Genomic DNA, 16,367 nt, shown 5'->3' with positions numbered 1-16,367 from the left:
TTAATTCTTTACGCGGCGAAAGCCCAAAAAAAGTATTCCACACTGTAGTAATGAATGTTTGGTGTTTTTATTTTCCCCTCCCCCAATTCCATTACAGCGTGCCACGTTGGCGGAAAAGGAGGTAAACTCGCTCAAGGAGAAACTGTCGACCACGGACCGCGGAGTCAGCAACAACAACAACAATAACATTAGCAACAGCGTCAACAATAACGACGGTAACGATATGGACGTCACGGCACCACCACCACCGCCATCGCTTTCCGCCCCGACACTGCCACCAACATCCCTGCCACTGGCCGCGTCAACATCTCCGACACCACCGACCTCATCCTCACCGATGATCGTCGAACAGAACGGCATCGCGCCACCATCGCCCTCGACAACGCCAGTATCGGAGAGCGGCAGCATCCACCGTCCGGAAGTGGCACTCAGTCCGAGCGAAAAGCCTCTCGGAGGATCACGATCACCGATGACGGTAAGCACGCGCTCCCGCACACCGGAGATCGATCGTAAGGTGCAGCAAGAACTCGCCGCCCTTGCGCACACCATCAACAACAACTGTCTGGCCAGCAGTAACAACAATCACAACAGCAACAACCGATCGCCCACACGATCGCCACCGGCCACAAGTGCGGAGAAGATGGACTGTGAAAGTGCGAGTGCGTTACAATCAAAGGGCAAGACGAAGGACGGTTTCGCGCTCGACGAACTGAGTAGCAGTAGTGTCCGGACGAGTGTCAGTGAGTGCCACAAGGGAAGCAGTGAAAAGCTAAACAATTCAACCGACACGAACTGTACGAGCAGTGGTGAAACGGAATCGCCCAACAAGGATCCCATTCTGGACAGCAGGACGAGATCGCTAACGGAGGAACTTTCAGCCAAGGATCGTGAGGTAAGTTTATATGCAAACCACGTACATCATCTCAGCCATGGTCGATAAGTGAAGTGAATGAAGAACAAAAATGTATCAACAATACTCGATACCAGCGCGTTTGCATTATAATCAGCGCATAATTTCTGGATGAATAATTAAAAGAAAAGAAATTAAGGATTCATTTGCTTAGAGACGAAACCCTCGAAGAAGAAGTAAAAAAATGGGATTGAGATGGGTATTTTTTGTATCTCCAAAGCAGTACAATGAAAATCCCTCCGGTGATATGGATCCAAGAAACAATTCTTGATTTTATCGAGCCGCCAGCGGATGGATTCCTTGCCCGAAAGATGTATCCATACCCTTTTCTCGATGAGCCCAAGAAAAGCAACAACAAAAAATCTCTTTGATTAATTTCACCACATTTTTTAATTAAATCTTCGGTCGGAAAGCATTTTTTTCTTCACGTGCGTTCATTGGAACTCACGCTTGCTAGCCGCCATCTTTTATGCCATTGTGATAGAAAGGAAGGATAAAAGAATAAGAAAAAAAACTGACAACGATCTCTCATACCATCTTGCATCCCACGGGTTGGTCACGGGAAGTCCGCAGAATCCTGAGACCCAAACCAGCTGCAGCGCTGGTTTGCCTGGTAGGGTGGCCACCACCGGAGGAAAAACAAGCTTTTGATTTATATTTGCTGAAAAATAATGAAAAACTTTTTATTCGCTCAAATAGCAAACGTTACCGAGGGTGGTATTGAGGGATGGAAAACAATTCAAAGGATCTGAATTGGTGGAACATCTAGAGTGAACAAAACAAAAAAAAAAACACATCAACAGCAAAATGTAACAAATGAACGGAAGAAAAGAGTTTTCTTACCCCCAGAATAAAGTGGGATTTTTTTTTGTTAGGTCTTGGTCGCGCTGACCACAAGAAACAAAGATCAATAGAGTGTTTTGGTATGGCTTTCGTGGGTGCGGAGTGTACTAGCACCGGAGCGGGTAACGTTACAACATAGTTATTAAAGAGTAAAAGTTTGCCAAAACATCCTTTTTTATCCTGCTCCATAAGCGTACTGAAAAGCAACAGTACGAAAGGACACAAAAAAAAACAAACAAAAAAAAACCCCACAGCAACGTAACAAAACTGCCACAAGAAAGGGACAAAAAACTCCAATCCAAAATGTTTCAAATAACAATACAATCGGTTTTTTATTACATAATTTATACACAATTCATTGAATTTCGCTTTTGTGGCCACGGGTGTTGGTGATTGAGAGAGCGTGTTTTTTTTTCTTTTTCTGTTGCTGGTTTGGTTTCGTTTCGTTCTTTCGCCAAAGATCCGTTTACGAGTTTTCCAAAGAATGCACACAGGACGCGGAATTTTTCTGTGTGTTTTTTTTTTGGTTGCTGTTTCACTTGTTTTTCCACAAAAAGAATCTCGTGCTGCTTCTTGTTTTCTATCCCTCGGAAAAAAAACCATTCCCGGATTGACTGGTTCAGGTTGGCCAAAGTGGGGATATATTGTCTTGCCTTCCAAAAAAAACAGGGAAGAAGTAAAAAGAATCATAAAAAGAAACGCAACGCACCCTTCAATGAATGTCGTTTGTGCGTGTCATAACAGCTTACTTCCTTAGTTGCTCCATGCAACTAACTCCGGTTGGTGGAACGTGTATCCGGAGGCACAAAGTATGCCAAACCAAACATCCTTCCCGCACCCGGTTTGCTTTCAAATAATCTCTTCATTGTGGCGAATCGAATCTTGTGAATCGAATGTTTTCATGTCATTGTACCATGCTGCCCCTTCGATGGGTTTGGTTTTTTATTATCCAAGGGGACGACGATGTTTTTTTTCTTCTTCGTTTGCTTGAACTTCTCCCGCTCCAACGTCAAGTGTGATAAGAAGATGCCTTCGTTACGGGCAAAAGCGAATTGTGGAGAAAAGAAATACAACACTAAGGCACGCACCCACCCACCCATCCACCCAAGAATTGAAGTTCGGTAAACGAGTCGATAAAAATCGCTTGTTGATTCTCGTTTTCCAATCACGGACCATAAGGAGGCAACTTTTCCTGCGTGAGGCAAGAAGCGAATATCGGCGAGTACACGGTCGGGGTATCCTTCTTTTCACACTTTCACCCGACCCAACCTAATGAAGATGGCCTAGAGTGGGAGAGTGTTTGGTGTGGCCACTTGAGGAATTAGTAAGATACACTCGTAAATCCACTTATCGACCAAACCCAAGACACTCTCCGTCCGTTCTTTGTGGTTCCTTTCGGGTATTGCCCGGTGTGTGTACCATTGGAAAGGAAGGAAGCAAGCGAAAAGGCCATCCTCAAAAGGTGATGGAAGTTTGACCGGCAAAGTTCGCCTTTGACCGGCCACTAGCCTTACTAAATGTGACCATCCCGGAGGGTGAGTTTGTTTGTTTACTTACGATGAACGGTTGCTTGCCTTTCTTTTCAGATTGCTTCCGTTTTCGTAGAACGCTTTTTTGATGCTGCTAAGGGGGAATGCTTGCCACCAAGGGCATGATGCTGGGCATCTTTTGGTGTCGAAGATTTTTAGGGGGTGATTTATCGCCTTATTTTCCACCCGAAGGATCAAAGGCTCCAATCGAGGGAGAATATTGAAAACATTTTCTTCCAACAGTATCTTTCTTGGCTGTTGTTCGTGGCTATTCTTTCGGGCAAAGAAAAGGTCTGACCGCAAAACGACACTTGGGCAAATCATTTGCATCCGCATCGCGCGTTCCCTTCTGGGATAAAATTTTCCGTCCCCCAAAATAGCAACTGATTTGATGGGACCTTTTCGGAAAGATTTTTTTCCAATCGTTTCTATCACAAGAGTTTTCTTATTTTTTGGTTACATAAAACTCAACTTATCTGAAAGGTTCTGTATCAATAAACAACGAACAGAGAAAATGAGAGGACTTTTCACCTTTGGAAAAAGTTACTCACGCCTCGTGACGAGTTTTCCAGTTGATTTGTTGACGATGGAACGATTTTCACGCCCCGAAACATCTCCATCGGCCATAGGGCATGTCAAGGAAAATCCTTTGGTTTTCCCTTTTTTTTGGTCGGTAGATTGGCTGAAGGAAAATAAACAATATCCAATTTCCCGGTCCGTTTTTCCGTTCCCTCTTTCCTATGGCGCTTTTCCGCATTTCCGCTCCGCTCAGTGTGTTTTTTTGCTCATAGCATATCAGTTTCCCACGGGTTTTTCCTCGGTCTGGCACGTTCGTAAAACGGCGATGGTTTGTCAATAAGTTATTATCTTGTTTACGAACTTGTTTGGCCACGGTTCGGTGTGATGGATTTGGGGCTTCGCTTGTGGGAGGGTTACTGGTTCGTTTTGTAAAGAATGGGAAAACATAATAGATAAAAAAAACAATTCTTGCTTCAGAAAGCGAGAAGGAAACACGTGGTAATAACTTCATAAGCTGTTTGTTTTCCCATCGAGCACCGAATCCGAAGGCGTCTAGAGCGAAAAGTTTCCCCAACTGGACCAGAATCGGCCGGGTATGGTTTAGCTTTCCGTCGATTTGAGGAAAGGAATCAAACCATCCAACGACTGGAGGTTAACAAAAAAACGATCCAAAACCATTGAGGAAAGGTGTAAAATTCGAAATTGATCTATAAACCATCGTAAAAAACAAGCTTCCACAAGTCGAAACCCATTAAAGGTTTTCTGGTGGGAGAGAAATCCCGAACGGAAGAAAAGTATCCGTAAAGGGATGAACACAACAGGCCCTCCGGTTCGGAAAGTGTCGAAGTCAGGAGGAGTTCCTTTTTTCCTGCCCCGTGCATGGAAGGATCATAAAAACCCCGAAAATATTTAAAGAATTTGATACCCCCGGGGGTAGGACGACTATACTGTTGGCATCCTTCCGTTCCGGCCAAAAAGCCAAGGTGATTTTGTGGTTGTGGTATCCTTCTAACAACCATTCGCCTTTTTTCGCTAAACAAGCCCAACACAACTTGCCGGTACCGCTTTATGGGTGTATTATAATGAGCCGCATGGGTCGATTGATTTGCCAGGAATTCGACACACGATATTGGATCGTTCCATGCCGGCGGTTGGAGGGTAATAATCGTTTATTTACGACATTTATTGAATCCCGTTTTTGCAGCACACAGGCCACCACGTGCTTAACTTCCAGGCACCAGGCGCCTCCATGTGGCTTTTAAAATAATGGTTTTCGCTGGTGGTGCGCTGAAAGCGAAGAGAAACGGACGGCAACAAATAGGGAAAAACCCCTGCATCGTGTGTTTCTATTTTATTTCATTAAATTTCCACACCAAACGAGGGCGAGGGGAAACACATTTTCACTTGGTGCAACCGAACACCGCACACCCTGCTGACAGGAAAGTACGAGCTCCCGCATGGAAGCGAGCGCTCGTTCGTGTGAGGAATGTTTTTGCCCTATTAGCATGTAAATGTTCGCTTTGGTAGCGTATGGATTTAGCACGAGTTTTTGGAGAAGCCGGGCTAAGACGGGATCCTTATCCTGATTCATTTTTCTTCTGCGATATTTTGCCAGAAAGCGTTAAAGGAGACCAATTTACATGAGCAGAATGCATTCGAGGAATGTAAAATGCTTCTGTGTTTTTTTCATTTTCTTTTGTTGGAAGAATTTAAAAATTCAATACACAATAGATTCAATCCATTTCGTAGACACGTTTTACGTTTTTCCGCAACACCATGCTTCTTTTTGCTAATTTTCATCGATTATTCGACTGCTTCTTCCACTGGAAACAATCCTTTCTAGCAGCTTAGTTTAGTTCCGACGGGCTTATTTCCGACGCTTATGTGGCGCTCTACGAGTCGAGCTTTAAATGCTTGTACCGAACTCACCGACTGCGACTGGGTGGCCAGAAACAGGAGCAACCGGTTCTTTGTGTACGTTTTGTGTTGCCTCCTCCAAAACCTCCTGGAAAAGAACCCCCCCAAAAAACGATGAACGATCTTCTGCATCTTCTCACTGCGCAATGAAAGTGAGAAATGAGCTACACGATACCATCATCGTGCAACGCGTCGTATCGTTTCCGCTTTTCCTTGGTTTGCTTGCTTTCTTTCGTTTGTTCGAAGCATCGAAGCTCGAAGCGTCTTTCGGTGGTGTTTTCTGCAGTGACGCTGGGTTTTCGGAAGCGAAACCTGCGGTGTGTTTGAGAATTGGCAATATGCTCATTTTGTTCAACAACATTCACCGCCACTGCCACCCGACCAGTGTTGCGGCTACACGATATCCATTCTTTTGGCTGCAGATGAAGCAGCCGCCTCCTGTCGTGGTTTAGCTGCATGAATTATGCAGTAATGACAAAACAATATGTAAACTATAAATATCGAGCTAGAGCAGCTAATTCATTTTCACGTTCGGTTCAAGAAATTAAAGAACATGAGCGTAACACAAATTGACTTCCATTTCGTGTTGATGAAACAATCCCGGATATGGATATGGATTTGTTAACATATTTAATGATTAAAAGGTTCTTTTAGAGAGAATATTTTTAACATTACTGTACGTAAATATGTCCATTGCACTACCAAGCACACACAACATTGAAAGTGGATTAGACAGCAAGAAATTTCTATTTCTCCAATTGCAAAACTGACTGTATTAAACCACCCAAAGCGCAACGCAAGAAATGCTTTCGAAATAGGTGGGCGGCGTACGGTAGCGTCGGAATTCACTTCGAGCTGGAAAACCCACACCCTCAAGATGGGATGGAGAGGGTTTTCTTTCGCCTCCAAGAAAGACGCTGGGTGCACTTTGGAATAACGAAATGCAAAAAGTAGAACCGTTCGTCCTCCGCAGTTGCACAAGCGCACCGGCACGGAGTACGAACGGAGAAGGGAAAGGCTCGGATAAAATAGTCGAAATTTCGTAAGTGTCAAAACAAAACATACTTTCGGTATATTTATAGCATCGGTGCTGTTTTCCCGGTTTGGTGCCTCCATAAAGGCGGTCGAGCTGCCATCGCGAGCGCACTCTCTTCCGAATCGTTCGAATCGCTTGAATCGACCACCACCACCCAGTTCGTGTGGCAGTGGTAAAACGTATCATACGCCTTCCGAAGTATGCGGCAAAACAGAAGAAGCAAAAAAAATGGTACAAGTTAACCATATAATCAAACAATCCGCCCACCAGTTCCTTCATCAACACGCCGGAGCAATGTCACTTTTGCACCCCTCGATCGTCCACCCACCGCACAAAACATTCCTACCCCTCACTCTTTGGGGACGTGGAAAACCGTGTGTCGCATTCATTACCCCACCAAGCACCACCCCGGTGGTGCAGTCGATCGTTTCGAGGTTTTGCGATTGTTTTCGATTTGTTTCCATTTACAGAAGGGGGACAGGGATGCCGGAGTTTTCCATGCGGACTCGGGAAAACGGCTGGCTAAATCCGCAATCCGCAGCTGCGTTCTCGCTAATGGATGACTCGATGAAAGTTTCCACGGCCTTTCACTCGGCCGCCTTGCCGCGGTGCAAACAGCAGTCGTTCTGCGTGTTTCCACTGTTCCAATGACAAGGCATTAGCATTTGATCGAATTAAAAACTCAATCGTTTCGCTTTGTCCTTTTTGGCGTTCGGTACGAACCGGGAGCCCTATTTTCCCATGTTTGTCCCCTTTGTACCACAAACGGGTGAAAATGTTTTTATTGATAAAATATCGTTTGTCGTTGAGGCTTTGGCACAACAAAAAAAAGTGAAGAAATCCCAACGTCAACTTCGACCCAACGGAACAAATTATAAAACCGAATCGAATCGAAACTCCTTGTTCACGCGCTCATTTGTTCCCCCTAACGTTCCTCCTTTCGACGATCAGCACGACGTTTCCTTACCGCGGTTTCGTCAACCGGGGACAATCTCACCCTCCCGTACGATATTGAGCTGCCATTCTCGGTGGGAGAAATGAAAGGTAATAAAAATAAAAAGTTCTTATCAGAAGAAAGTTGAAATTTATATGCAAATGTTGCTCGGTGTGTTTATCCGCGGTTTGCTAGCCGCTGCAGGGAGGAGCCGGGTGCGATGTGGTGAAAGGGTGCAAATGGTGCCACCCTTGGTACCGATCCCTCCAACAACAAATTACCGAAGAATTGGATCAAACGGTTTAAACTTCCCACCTTCCTTTCTCTCTCCCAATGGGGGTTCGTCTTTGAAGTTTGACTTCGATTAAATGCCACCGTCATTGGCGCATATCAGTGTGCGTGTGTGGCTGCCTTTTTTAGGCCCATTGTCCCTTGTTTAGCGTTTGTTTTGTCAGAATGCGTTCTTTGATTTCTTTTGCGAGGACTTTTCCCTTTTCCTTTACCGCACTCCACTCCGCGACGCATGCCGGAACGACGCTGAATGGGAAATCGTTTGTGATTTGTTCGGCAAAGGAAAAACTTTCCTTTCGCGTCACCCGTTGCGCACCAGATAGAATCACGTGAGTGATTAACAAATAATACGACCTCAAAGGTAAACCGCCTTTCCAACCATCTTCGATCTAGCCCTAACCGAAACCCATATCTGGTGAATTGACGAGGTGGAATAAATTATCCACAATCGCGTGGAGCGAGTCGCTACACTTAAAATGCTACAGCCAGGACTTTCTTCACAGCGTAGCACACACACACATACACACAAATATAACATGTCATTGTTGTTACACATAAACACACGCAAGCAAAAGACCTCCCCATTGTTCGTTCAATTGCATGCAAGTTGATTTATTATGGTGCATTTCTCGAGTGAGTGTCTTGAGGTGGTCGATTTTATCGAAAGTCGCCCCTCATCGGTTTGTGGGCGAAGCAAGCAAAAATGTAACCTCAAACGATCAAATACCCACTAAAATAAAATTCCCCTTTTCGCTTTACAGGCGCCAGCAGAAAATGATTCATTCTGCTCAGAATTCTAAAACTCCTTGGGAAATAAAGAAAACAGTTTAACCTTAGAAGTTCAATCGTTACCCTAATTTAATTGGTGAGAGATCGATCTAATTAAGGGCCAAATGATGATCGTTTGTCATTTGGAAAATTTTATGAACATCAGCCAATTTCAAAATTCTTCCAAATCTTCCTGCAAAACTGGTCTACGTTTATCATCGATTTTTAAGATTTCTTCGAGAAATCTACAACAGCAACATGTGCATGTTAAAACAAATCGAGAAAAAAGAAACGCCCCGAACACAAATTCCAACGATTCTAATATTCCGCCCAAGCGAAAGCGACAAAACCACCAAACGACAACACGTGGCGAGTTCAGCTTTTCCCGTTTTTCCGCTTGCTTGCGGCGACGAGTGTGTGACCTGCTTGAAGCAATGATTTATAAGCTAAATTTATGATTTATGCTACATTTTTGCATTCGGGTTGGAAATTACTGGATGGGAAAGGGTGTTGCACACACTTTTGCCGAGACGCGATGCGTTTGACGCTGGATGTCCGGCTAGATTCCAAGCATTGTGAGTGCATAAATTACATCCTCTAGCCGAAACCAAAGAACCAGTACGTTTGCACATTTTTACCCATTTCTGTGGTCGCATGCAAGACTGTGATTGTTTGGAAAAACCACTGCCGAGAAGGAACGGACAATAGGGGATAGTGCGAAAAAAAAAGTTGCTACTTTTGGTCGCGGCGTTAGGTAAATAGAGATAAAAAATAAAGGAAAACACAAAAAAGACCTGTAACATACCGCGTGATGTGCCATTTCCTTCATCTCATCACACGAAAGTGTGAATAGAAAATTAAAAACTAAAGCATAATTCGTTTGCCAGCCAGCAGAGCCAGCACGTTATCCTTTTCTTCCCATTTAAAATCTGCCAGCCACCATCTATTCCCGGGGACCGACATTATTCTCCTGCGAGATGCTGGATATTTAACATCATTAATGAATGAAAGTGTTGCGAACGAGTACGTTTGCATCATTTCTCGAATGGATAGTCTCGATGTTTTATTTTGCATCATGCATGTGTGGCATTTTTTTCCACGAAACTCCCATGCGTCAAATGGTGTGTTTTTTTTCTTCTTCTCAGAAGCGTTGGAAAAGTGCATCAAACGCAAAAACTGTAAAAAGCAGTGAATACTTGGAGAATGCTCGTCCAAGCGCATATTCATATGTGGATATTTATATCCTTTATCCAAACCATTTAACGAAACGTTCATGCAGATTTGTGAGTGTGCGGCAAAAGATCACTCTTTGCTCTTGAATTTTTACATCAGAGCAGTTCTTTTATATATATTGCATCTATATGAAATCTTCGTTTTTACGCTGACGTTTGATTAACTACACACATACACACATGAGTGGGTTTTTTATCAATTTGTGTGCTTATTAAAAGTGGGACGTTACTGCTTCCCAGCTCATGGAAACTCAAGGGAAGTAATGCAATTTTCTTGCAGAAAATCAAAAGATAAATCGTTACTTTGCATACACGATGTTTGTAAGTAGCATAAATATTTGATACTGCAAAAAAAATTGCTCACCATTCATAGAAGGGAACGAAGACACAAACATAATGTTTGGCACAAAATATGAAAGCTATCAATACAAGTCTTATGGAGGCAAAAAAGCAAAACCAAAATGAAAGCTAAAGTTTGTCTTCCTTCTTACAGAGGCGAACTTCTTACAGAAAGACATGCAATATGTTATCAGTAGAGATCAAACGCCAAGAAGCAAAAACCCCGTTGCTACAAAAGTTGATATGAAGGAGCGCATTTTATTATTTAACTCATGGGCTAGGGTAAACACGATTTTCCCATTCACGGTACGATACGTACGTACAAGACACGACGCTAGTATCTGCAACCGTCTCTACATTCTACATGCCGCCTTTCATTAGCACCGAATCATATGCACCAACCCATTAGAGAAATGCAACATAAAAGTAATTAACAGTTTCTTTGCCATTCCTGCCTCTACTCCTTCCCTCCTGCGGCTGCGAAATTTTCCACTCGGAAATCGAAAATGAAGGAAAAAGTTTCGTCTTTGTGTCCGCCCCTGGCAGGCACTGGCGATTGTGAGATCCACCAATTTGGAGTCCTTCTGCTGTGGGTTTATCTGCGCATTTTGTCTGCTAGTATTGCTGACAAAATGGAAGCCACAACGTGTGCCTTCACAAATCGTTCCCCAGTAAGTACGGCAAAAAGAACCATTCCTTCGCATTCTGCACAAGATTTACCCTTTTACCGCGGTGGTGATTAGCGTTCAGCGTATCCTGCAGTTTCCTGCCATGAGACACGGCGGTTTTTTGGATCGAACATTGGTTTGTAAAATGGAACAGTTTCACAATTGAGTAAGCACCCGAAAAAAACAAGCAAGGTAGAAAAGGGCAAATTTTGTAAATTCTTAATTAAAACAAACCCCATATCTCATAAAGATCTTGCAAGAGCTATAAAACACGCTTCGACCCGCGGCCCCAGAAGGCCGTTTGGAGAAAATAAAGCAACAACAAAAGCGGCGAACGAACAAAAAAAAGAAAATCTAAAACCATTTGCTGTTTTGCCACTCTGGAAGAAGGGCAGACAACGAAAGGCAAAGCATTTGCAAAAAAAATAAAAAAAAAATACAGCAACCTCGAAATGTCTACGGCTCCCTCCGGTACGGGCAAACATAAAACTCCGAAACGGCATTTAAAATAAAACTGCAATAAAGCACATGCAACGGGTTTTATTTTAGGCGCTACTAAGTACACCATTTCCACACCCGGTACCAGATTTTCCTACCCCTTTTTTGGGGTAAGGGAGGGGGGGAAGGGGTGCCTGCACCGGAAACAGTAACAGTCGTTGCAGGAAAAGGGCGTACCGAATTGATTGCGGTTTTGCAAATGCGACGATCGTGCAACTTCCCAATGCGCAAACGCAACGATCGGTTGCGGATTGTACGATCAACCATGCGTCTCCAGCATCGGTCGCACATAAATCGTCCGTATCGGTTGCAATTAATCAATACGCGCAAAGAACTGTCACACCAGCAACCCGACGAACTCATTCCTTGTCGCGGGATCCTTAAGATGAAACTAATTGATGGGAATAATACCTAGAAATGTAAGATCAAAACGAGGATCACAACATATTCGACTTATTTTCCCAGCAGTTTTCCACCAGCGACACATGGTGTGGTTAAGGGCTGTTTTTTTGTGTCGGTTTTTTTTTGCACAAGCATCTGTTCTCGTTGCAGCAGTACAACACGCCGCGTAACAGGGCACAAACAAAAGAAACGAGTTCAAAAATCACATTAATTGCAAAACACGAACAGCAACATTCCTGCCATTTGCTGACCTCACACCTCTGGCCCCTGACTTTGGTGGGGTTACCCTGTTGTTGTTATTGTTGGAAAAAAGGGAAAACATTTACACTGACATACAAAACGCTAAACGCACTCATGTTCGGTCGTTTGTTTCGATGCGATTTCAGTACCCACCCAGTACTGCTCCGTATGTTTCGGTACAGCACCTTTTTCGGTACATTAAACATTCGGCTCCAGACACCCTTTCCGCCCTTTTCCACAACCAAATCCGCGCGCCCCAAAAACACTAAGACAAACCCAGTGAAAAGGTATCGAAAGCATGCACTTTTCTTCCATTCCATCCATTTCCAGTACCGATGTTGCGACCGTCCAAAATTAGGTGCATCGTAACAAACGCTAAAAATGGGAGGTGGAGAAAAAAACAAAATAAAACAAAAAACAAAAACCCGCGGTACAAACAAATGCGGCCACATTCATGCTAATCGGTCGAACACAAACTTTCGGCGGGCAAACAAAAACGCGAAAAAAAAACGCACGTGAAAATTCGGCACTAAAAAAATGGAAACCTGCATTAAAAACGAAAGTATCGTCTACTGTTTTGCATTGCAATTGATGGATTGATGGTTTCCAGCGTGCGGTCATGGAAATGCCTAAAAAAAAAATACACACCAGTTATCTTTTCAATCAGGGTGTAAAATAAGACATTCTCTGAAACGAAACATAATTCGAAGCGAAAACAGATCGCTTGTTGGTGATAATAGTATTTTTGGGACGTTTGTGTTAGTAAGGAAACATTGCTTCACTTCACAGCGCATTGAATGATATTTATAAATTTCTATTTAAATTTTCTATTCGTGATGTTTACATCTAACAAACAATTTTCCTAATTGGTAGCTATTTTAGTGCGTGATTGTTTCAAACAACCGGTTCGATAGATAATTCCATTTGTTACTCATGTGCTCATTGCTCCCCACAATATAAGGCGAAGATGTCGAATCGCCTGTCACAATCCCTTCACCAACCACGAACAAAACCGCAACAACGACGTGGGACAGATGGATCCGCAGCAGAATGGTTTATTTACGGCTTCTAAGCTATAAGTCGAATGGTTTTCTCCCACTTTTTTTTTCTCCTGTACAGGAACCATTCCAGGCCGTTCTGTTTCTGTGTCGCCTACGCACTGGCCACCACCATTGAGGGGTATCGAGCAAAAACAAATGCAAAACAAACGTAAACCATATACACACACACCACCCAAATTGTCACTGTTTCATTTGACACCTCAGGCGGGCCTGATGATTGTGGTCTCGCATTTTTGGGGCAGCTCTTCCACCCGCAAATGGTTCCCTCGAAGCAGCCGGGAACGCCGCACACATAAATCAATCTTTAATCCCATCTCTCGAAAATACCCACCATACACAGAGCCGAAAGGAAATCGAGGAATTCGTTCACCACGTTTGCGGGTACGTTTAGACCAGCAAATCGAACAGATCACAAAATGAAGTATGGTTCGGGGTGGCGCGAAAGGAAAACGCAAAACCCACCCCCTCGAACGGAAGGTTCCGGGCTGGGTAATGGACTGAGTGTCTCGCTAAGTCCCTGGCACACCGACACCAGGCGTCGATCGGGCTTTTGTTCGGGGTGGTGGAAACACCACGGACGAAACTTTCCTTGCGTTCGAACCGCGTGCGTGGAAATGACACTCCAAATAAATCACCATCCATCGGCAATGAATCACCTCTTCACGGCAAAATGCACGAATCACACCGCAAACGTGCCATCACACGTCTTCCTAGACGCTCAAGGGAATTTCCAAAAAGAAAGCAACCAAACACACACATAAGGAGAGACTGTATCAATAGCTCAGAAACAGGAAAGGGAACAGTCCAACCCCGGGTTCGGTACTCGTAAGAAATGATCTACTACCTAGCCTGGGCGACAAATTTCTTTCGACCAGATTTTCTTTCTCGTGCACCTCAAGCTCCCCCTCGGGGGCTCAAACCACAACATTCGGGCTGCCTAAGTGGCACTCGGGCGTTAGATTGGTTGTGACGGAATTTTTCTCCCATTTCGCCCACCTTCTCCCATTGGGATAATGTTTTGTTGGGAGTTTGGGAAGTTCCTGCAGCCCCCGGCGAGAACAAATTGTTCGGTTCTGACCCGCTGCGATGATCACACCTTTGGGGAATTCTTCCACACACGAGCTCGATATTCTTGATCGAGTTATACCACACACACAGGCGCATATGACCTACACACAACAATTCTCAAATCTCGAGTTTTAGTGAATAATGGTTTAGTGATGCAATTGTGAAAATAGTTCACCACACTGTGCAGGAGTTTTTTTTGCTTTTGCACTTGATTATGGGTGGAATCTACATTACCTCGTGCATCATAGTCATCAACCCTTTCCACCTCGAACCACCAAGTACCAAGTCACCAAACGACGGCTAATCTGAGTGTCGCAGCCACTCTGTAGCGATTTATTTCTGATCCAAGGAAAAACCTACACCAACCCTCGGCCGGTTCTGTGGTGCATTGAAAACTATTCTCTTTCCGCGCGCGTGAGAGACGCTAGCAGACAGGCAGACAGTAGGCCCAGCAAAAAGGGGATATGTGTGATTTAGGCAGTTGCTTGCCTTCGTTCTTAGTCTTCTGCCACCGAAGTTCCCCCGGTGGGATCGTGTTGGCAGGGGGAAGATGCGAAAAGGGGGTGGCGGATGTGTGGGAGCAAATAGTCAACTAATAAGACACGCTACCGGGTGAAAGTAGTCGCGCTTGATTCGAACGCTTCTCCGTACCTAACAAATGCAACGTTTTGTTTTGCCGAGGGATGCTGCTTCCCATTATCGAGAAGGAAGAATTGTAACCAGCACTACCAGCACACTCACAAACGACCATCGTTCTGGGCGATGCTTATTTTTAGCGTGCGGGAAAACAAAAGCAAATGCGAGAGCGAGACCGCAGCGCGACAACCAAATCTGTCCGCTCGTCTATAATTTATAGCTGTTTTACATATTATTATTGTTTTTATTGCCCGCGGCGTCTTGTCTAACGGTTGCAATGTTGCCCGGGATCGATCGGATGACAAAAACTCAAGGCCCCCCCTCCTTTTGCAACGGGCAACCAAGATGGGGTTTTGCAAAACCCATACCGGCAATATTTGCGACCCTGTTGAGACGTCTCAGCCATGCGAAACTATCGTCAACCTCAGGGAAGTCGTTGTCGCCGTCGTCGCGAGTCAATTAGAGGATTTTATAGTTTTTCGTCTAAAGTATGCGAAACACCCCGGCGTGTTCCACCTCTACTGAACGCTACCACCGCCGAGTACGGGTTGTCGCAGATTTTCCGGATTTTATAACCCAATCCTCGGGCCGAGCTGGTCTCCAAAGTCACTCCCGACCGTGTCACGTTCAACAATCGATTCGAGCAGGATGATTCGGTTTATGATTCGGTTTTTGTGCCCAAAAACCAAAAAGAAAAGAAAAGCATAATTTACACTGCTACGGTTGGTCAAATCACAAAACCCGAAAGAATCGAAATGCGTGCTCTTTCTCTTGCGGTCATTCGTTGCGGCCACACTGGGCCACCACGGCCGATGGAGGTTTGGTTAATGGCACAATTAATGATTTGTTTTAATCGACCAGCTGTTGGCAGGTCTGTCAAGCGCGACACGAAATGCGACCGCGTGCGACCATTCGCGACCAATAACTCTCGATTAACGATCTTGCCGAGAAGATGTGTTACTGTTGTGTGAACGCCAACAAAGACTGCCTCGGTCCCCAGGAAAGTGGGCCTCCTTCCTCCCACTGGGGGTATAATCGATAAAAAAGAATATAACTGCTTGAAAGTTTGGGCGCTTCCCTTAAATACAACGGCCCCTTGCTGCTGTTATTGCACCACCGGATCGTTAAATGTGAACCCACCTGCCAAAGTGAAGAAAGTCCAACGTTCCGAAACCCTGGCGCTCCAGAACCGCACTCCAAATGGAGACATTCGGTTCAAGCGGTCACATGATGGGTGCCGGATTCAATATTTGAACAAATCGCAAACAGAAGAAACCAGCAAGTGAAACAATATTTATTAGAAGCTTACTTTTGGGCAGCTTTTAACCGGACACCTTCCCTTCCCGGACAGGCTGGACCACCCGGTGAGTTTCCATGTGCGAGTCGAGTCGGTCAACCGAATACCGCACGGTTATGGGGACGGTCCAGTCGTCGGTGGATGGACGTCGAAATCGAAACGACATAAAATGTCCCGCA

At 44.6% G+C, this 16,367-nt stretch overlaps 1 protein-coding gene across 5 annotated transcripts in view; it reads left to right on the top strand.

Annotated features, from left to right (window-relative positions):
• The window catches only part of LOC125760700 (homeobox protein cut), a 168,920-nt gene that overhangs the window by 75,456 nt on the left and 77,097 nt on the right, over positions 1–16,367 (top strand). For all 5 annotated transcript variants that reach the window (XM_049421075.1, XM_049421074.1, XM_049421077.1 and 2 more), the window contains exon 3: positions 98–892. In XM_049421075.1, coding sequence (XP_049277032.1) covers positions 98–892 — 795 coding nt within the window. The remainder of the gene's footprint in view (positions 1–97; positions 893–16,367) is intronic.

The sequence above is a fragment of the Anopheles funestus genome, chromosome 2RL (assembly GCF_943734845.2).
Source record: "Anopheles funestus chromosome 2RL, idAnoFuneDA-416_04, whole genome shotgun sequence".
Lineage (NCBI taxonomy): Eukaryota > Metazoa > Arthropoda > Insecta > Diptera > Culicidae > Anopheles > Anopheles funestus.
This window is presented reverse-complemented; position numbering and strand designations above follow the sequence as displayed.